Here is a 7,025-nt window from a genome sequence, read left to right on the forward strand (position 1 = left end):
AAAGTAGTAAAAAGAAAGGAAGAAGCAGCTTTAGGATTTATAAATAGGGATAAAGACTAAATTAAAAAATTATACACTACTAGCTACGTCAGCCAGCTATTATAATTGACAATGTGACAGTAGTTGTGGTACATCAATAATATGTTCACTTACTTACGCTGAAATGGACTAAAGGATTTGTATGTAATTAGAATCCCTAAAAAAAAAAATACAAAAGTCCTATTCAAAGAATCATTTTAAAAATTTAGTCTCTAAAATATGTTTAAAATATTAAAAAATAAATAAAAAAATTTTAAAATTTAGCGTACTTAAGAAAAGAGAAGGGAAGAAAAGAAAAAAAAAACACCAAGTGTTGCCTGTGTTAGCAAGACCGCAATGTATAATAAAAGTGATAAGGTATCTGACATCATCGTTCTTCAACCATTTCCCCTCAGTCATAGGAACAGGTACGAGGGTTTCAACACCAAGTCACCAACATGAACATGATGATGATATCATCTAAGTACTACACAAATTCCATTATAGTTAGAGTTGGAAGAACTTGGTGCTGTCCAAATGCAAAACCCGAAGGCAGCTTTTCATTCAGTCTCAGATTCTCCAATAGGAGGAGGAAGAGAAGGAGGTAACTACCATGTCAACTGTATCTGTATTCTCTATGTTGTTGCAAAAACCAGTTTATTTTGCTTTCACAAATCTCTATGTTGTTGCAGAAACTAATTTATTTTGCTTTCACATTTCCCCTTTGCAGCTTCAGCATACACTCTGAATCAATTTTCAGAGGTCACAATAATACAGTTTCAGCTCTTAATTCAGGTGATTCATTCTTTACACCCTTGTTGCATTTGTTACTGTGGAATTGAATTATGTCATGGAGTCAGCTATATCTTTGCCTTGCATACCCATTTGGTTTAATTAATCTATTAGTCTTATAATTTTACCAATTTTTTAATTAGGTTCTTACTGTTTAAAAATTTGTAATTAGATTCTTATTAGATAAGACTTTATAATTAGATCCTAAATGGTTGTTATTTTTCAAAAGTACACACTAATCCTAAAACCTTTTGCTTTTAGAATATTTCACAATTCATCTTACATCTAACACAAAATCAAATATTTCAAAAAGATTTATTTTTAACAAAAATAGTTAGAAAAGACTTAATTGAAAGTTTTATCAATATAAGGACCAAATTAAAACTTCTAAATTATAAGAACTAATTGAAAATTTGATAAAAACTATAAGGACGAACATACTAATTAAACCTACCCACTTTGAAGTGTGTATTAGTTATATTATGGGTGCCAAACTGATATTATATTCTGTCTGTGTTCTTACTTTCTAGGTTTAGAAGCTTCAATTACAGATGCCACTGAAAGTTCAAATACCTTAAAAAAAGCCAGTATTGTTCTAGAGTCTGGAGATGAAAATAAGATACAGGTGGGAGCGCAATGCAAAATCTGATTCCAACTTAGAATTGTTGTTCTGTATCATTCGGAAAATTATGCGAGTATGTGATAGATGCTTTTGCTTGTTCTCATCCCCTTTGAAATGATCTTTGGTCAAGAGGCTGTGAATTAATATATATAAAAAGGGTCATATGTTGAATATTAAGCTAAAGTTATGAACAGCACATGTTAATTGTTATTTGCACCAAGCAAGGAAGCATTCACTATAAATAGTCTTTTTCTTTCCCTTCAAATCACTCCCTTTTCATGATATATTGTTCTTACTGCGGCATGCTTCGATAAGTTAATTTATGATTTTTGTTGTTTGTGCTCTCATGATTTTGGGCTTAGTGTTGTGATACTATCATTTATGTGGCATAAATGGCAGCTAAGAGTGGACTTAACTGGTGATCAAACAGAAAGGGTATTTGGTAAGACCCTTCGAGATTTGGGTCGAACTGCTCCGCCTGTTCCCGGATTCCGCATGCAAAAAGGAGGTAAGGAAGATTCAATATATAGATTAAGATTGACTCCGTGCACTTTCTTATATTGAGGATACGTGATATGTCTTAGTTATTACATTTTTCAATTTCATGCTCAATTTTTGATTCATGTGTTTGTAACAGAGTTGGAAAGGAAAATATATTTGGCTTTTATAGATTGAGGTTTGCTGGATATTTAATTGTATACCTGTTTCTTCATACTGATGTGATTTTGCATGTTTTCTGTTTTTGAGTTCATGAATGTTCAGTATTTTAGCAATAACTTGCGTTCAGAAATTTTAACCATATCATATTTCATTGTGCATGTGATGCGCGGACTGCTCTAGGAAAATCATCACAGGTGCATGATTTCTAATAACTATTTGTATCTTCTTTTGGTCTATATAATATAAATATTCACTCATTGAGGATGACTTGATTTGAAAATGCATGCAGATCCCCAACGACTTCCTTTTACAGATGCTTGGGGAAGAACGCGTCATCAAGTTTGTAATACAAGAAATACTCAATTCTACCATGGCTGACTATGTAGAAAAGGCAAGTGATATTTTACCACTTTATAATGTGGCTACTGTTATAGAAACTTATTTCTATGTTCGATGAACTGATACAGGAAAATTTGGACGTGAAGGACAGGAAGATAAGCACAATTCAAACCGCAGAAGAACTCAAACAATCGTTCAAACCCGGAAAAGAATTTGGCTTTAATGTTATAATTGAGCCCAAAAGTTCAGAAGATACTGGTTAACTTTAACCAAGTCGAAGTTTAAAGGAGCATCAAGATTGGTCCCACTCAATGGTATTTAGCTCAATAAACAGTTATTTAGAGAGCCAATTTGGTTTTTAGTTTTTACTCATAACAATGGACTGAATCTTCTGAATTTTGATGAGACTTCTAGGAAAAATTGTAAGTGTGATTACATGTTTTGTTACAAGAAAATTCTCAACCAACTTCAACTATGTAAAAGGACAGTTCGGTATACAAACATTCTGTGGCAACGCAGGATCCGGGAAGGGGCTGCATCCAAAGGCTGTAATATATGCAATCTAACTTGATAATTACATCAGTGACTGTTTTCATGATTTGAATTCATGACCTTGAGATCACACGAAGACAACTCAACAGTTGTTTCAAGACTCCCCTTCAACTTTAAACTATATAGAAACGACAAATTGTTTGTAATTTTCTGCTTTGTAGAAGAAAACAGCTAAACGAGTACAATCCATTTTTGTATAAAAATTTAGAAAAGCTTCTCAAGGCGCAATGATAGTATTGCGAAGATTGGATATAGACTGCAAAAAGAGTATTGTAGCTTCTTAAATTCACATCAAGATTCTTATTGACTGTGCATATGTTGCAGCCAGTACCACCATTGTGTTGACTGGCGTTGAACAATCTGTATTGTTCATGCAAAAGTTAACAATTTCAAGAACTTCTGAATCAATCAACATGCAAATTGCAAATTTAGAATTGCATTCCTAGAAATGATCCAAGAGATTGTTACTATGTTTGGTTCATAATAACTGACGAGTTGGACCGGGGAGACTTCGGAGGAATCAAATGAGAGAACATAAAATGAGAAAACACCACATCCAACTCAAAACCTTAAGGTGTTAAGTTAATGGGTCTCTTATCTTATAAACTCCTCACTCTTCCATGCTTTCTTTGATATGGGACTAACTTCAACACTCACACTTGCAACACTAACAGTAATTGTGCGAGTATTGTCAGCAAATATGGCAGTGACCTTGCTACATATTTTGGAAGTCTCATGAGTCCGCAGGTTTGAAGTCTTAACAAAGCAGAACGCAAGATGCACACAAAAACCTTTAGATACTAGGATTCAATTTTACTTAACAAAGGTAACAATGAATAGAGAAGTACAGCCTAAGACATATTTCAAAAACCAAAACAAATACCAAACGCATAATTCCATATGCACAAGCATCGATTTAGATGGTTCTAACGAGTTTGAAACTTTCCTTAGTGTTGCAACCTCCCCGCCCGGGACAGTGCAACTCGAAAGTGACCGAGAGATGAAAAGGATAATCGTTATTTTTGTGAGTTGTAGCCATTAATTAGCCATCAATAATGTATTTAATAGTGTGAGATTTTATCTAATGGTGGAGAATCACTCATTTTTGTTTTGCTAGCTAAGTGCTGGCCAAATTTTAACAAATCTGCTGGTCCTTAGACTTTTTCTTTGTCTATTATTATTTGTGAATTTAATTTTATTGGTCTTCTTATAAGAAATATATATATATATATATATATATATATATATATATATATATATATATTATTTTGACAACTAAATCTCGTCAATACAATTGGCGAGAAGAACTATTTATATTCTAATAATTTTTCAAAAAAAATATTTATTTATATATTTTATATTATTGTCATCTTTTTAATAAAAATCAAATTTAATCAATGCTAATGATTAAACCTAGAATTTAACCTTAAGAATATTATTAAAAAGAAGTAATTTTAATTGGTAGCCCAATCTTCTTCTAATTTCTATTATAGATTAATTTAAAGATTTATAAAATATATTAAATTATAGTAATATGTTTATAATTATGATAATATTATATTTATAAAATATTAGTTAAGTAGTATGAAAACATAAATATTAATTAAGTATATTCTTTCTATGACATCAAATTATAAGTAGCGGAGTGGTTGAATGTATTATATATTATGAGAGAGTTGAGTTTGATTCTCATCTCCTCCATTTTTAACATAATCTTTAAATTAAAATAATAAATACAACAACACAACAAAGCCTTGTCCCACTAAGTGGGGTCGGCTACATGAATCAAACGACGCCATTGTGCTCTGTCATGTATCATGTCTACAGAGAGACCGTTTACATGTAGATCTCGTTTGACCACCTCACGGATGGTCTTCTTAGGTCTTCCTCTGCCTTTCGCTCTTTGTTCATCTTCCATCTCATCCACCCTCCTGACTGGATGTTCTATCGGTCTTCTTCCACATGTCCAAACCACCTGAGACGCGATTCAACCATCTTTCCACAATGGGTGCTACTCCAACTCTCTCCCTTATATCTTCATTCCTTATTTATCCAATCGCGTATGACCACTCATCCATCTCAACATCTTCATCTCTGCCACACTCTTATGTTCGTGCTCCCCTTTAGCCTAACACTCTGTACCATACAGCATAGCCGGTCTTATAGCGGTGCGATAGAATTTACCTTTAAGTTTAAAGGCACTTTTTTGTCGCATATAAAACCAGATGCACTCCGCCATTTTGACCAACCTGCTTGGATCCTATGGTTTACATCTTGTTCAATCTCTCCATTATCCTGTATGATGCACCCAAGATACTTAAACTTTTAACTTTTCGTAGGATGTTTTCTCCAATCTTCACCTCTATATTGGAATTTTCCCTTCTCATACTGAACTTACATTCCATATATTCCGTCTTATTACGGCTTATGCGCAGACCATACACTTCTAGAGCTTCTCTCCATAACTCCAACTTCTTATTTAGGTCTTCCCTTGACTCTCCCATAAGGACGATATCATCGGCAAAAAGCATGCACCATGGCACAGGCTCTTGGATGTGCTCTGTGAGTACTTCCAAGACTAATGTAAAAAGGTATGGACTTAAGGATGATCCCTGGTGTAATCCTATACCAATAGGGAATTCTTCTGTCACACACCTTGAGTCTTCACACTAGTTTGTGGCCCCATCATACATGTCTTTAATTGCCCGAATATATGCGATCCTTACTCTCCTCTTTTCTAAAACCTTCCATAAGACCTCCCTTGGTACCCTATCATACGCTTTTTCCAAATCATAAACACCATGTGCAGATCCCTTTTATTACTGCGATACCTCTCCATCATCCTTCTTAATAGGTATATCGCTTCAGTGGTAGATCTGCCTAGCATAAATCCAAATTGGTTCTCTGTTACTTGTGTCTCTTTTCTCAACCTCCGTTCTATCACCCTTTCCCATAACTTCATAGTATGACTCATAAGCTTAATCCCTCTATAGTTTCCGCAACTTTGTATATCCCCCTTATTCTTGTAGATAGGTACCAAGGTGCTCTTTCTCCACTCATCAGGCATCTTCTTTGACCTTAAAATCTCATTAAAAGCTTGGTTAACCAGTTGATGCCTTTCCTCCAAGACCCTTCCAAACCTCAATCGGGATATTATCAGGTCCTACTGCCCTCCATTTTCATCTGCTTTAGAGCCTCTTTTACCTCGAAGTCTCGAATCCTTCGATAGTAGTCAAAGTTTTGATCTTCTTCCCTTGTGCATAATCGACCAAGGCTCGGAAGAGTCTTCTGTCCCTCATTAAAAACTCGTAGAAGTAGCTCTTCCACCTTTCATTAATCTTCTCCTCTTGAGCCAACACCTCTCCATCCTTATTCTTTATGCACTTAACCTGATCCAAATCTCTCGTTCTTCTTTCCCGACTCTTTGCGATTCTATATAACATTTTTCTCCTTCTTTCGTGCCCAAGACTGGTAGAAACCCTCATATGCTCTTGTCCTTGCTTCACTTACAGCCACTTTTGTCTCTTTCTTAGCCGCCTTATATTTTTCCCAGTTATCTGCATTGCGGCATAAGACCACTCTTTAAAGCATTCCCTTTTTATCTTTATCTTTTTGTATACCCGCATTCCACCACCAAGACTCCTTGTCTCTTGGTCCTATTCCTTTAGATTCACCAAAACTTTCTTTGCTGTTTTTCTAATAACTTCTGCCATCTCCCTCCACTCTCTTCCGCGCTTCCATTCTGGTGCACGAATTTGTAATCCGCACTAACCAGCAAGTGCACTGGGGTCTCCAAGTAATACCTTACGTGAGTAAGGGTCGATCCCACGGAGATTATTGGATTGAAGCAAGCTATGTTTATTTTATTTGTCTTAGTCAGGATACCAATAGGATTTTAGCCTCGTATTTTAATAAGAAAAGGGCATAAAATAAATAGTTATTACTTTAATAATGGAGAATAAAAGCGTTACTTGTTGTGCAGTAATGAAAATATGTTGGAGTTTTGGAGATGCTTTGTCCTCTGAATTTCAACTCTTCCTTG

General features: G+C 34.8%; 1 protein-coding gene across 1 annotated transcript; it reads left to right on the forward strand.

Annotated features, from left to right (window-relative positions):
• Positions 1 to 354: 354 nt before the first annotated feature.
• On the forward strand, positions 355 to 2,892 carry LOC130938928 (uncharacterized). Its single transcript, XM_057867193.1, has 7 exons — positions 355 to 622; positions 749 to 813; positions 1,341 to 1,435; positions 1,832 to 1,940; positions 2,273 to 2,286; positions 2,382 to 2,483; positions 2,560 to 2,892. The coding sequence occupies exons 1-7, from the start codon at positions 477 to 479 to the stop codon at positions 2,692 to 2,694; spliced, it is 666 nt and encodes a 221-aa protein (XP_057723176.1). The 5' UTR covers positions 355 to 476; the 3' UTR covers positions 2,695 to 2,892.
• Positions 2,893 to 7,025: the final 4,133 nt, after the last annotated feature.

The sequence above is a fragment of the Arachis stenosperma genome, chromosome 1 (assembly GCF_014773155.1).
Source record: "Arachis stenosperma cultivar V10309 chromosome 1, arast.V10309.gnm1.PFL2, whole genome shotgun sequence".
NCBI classification, from domain to species: Eukaryota; Viridiplantae; Streptophyta; class Magnoliopsida; order Fabales; family Fabaceae; genus Arachis; species Arachis stenosperma.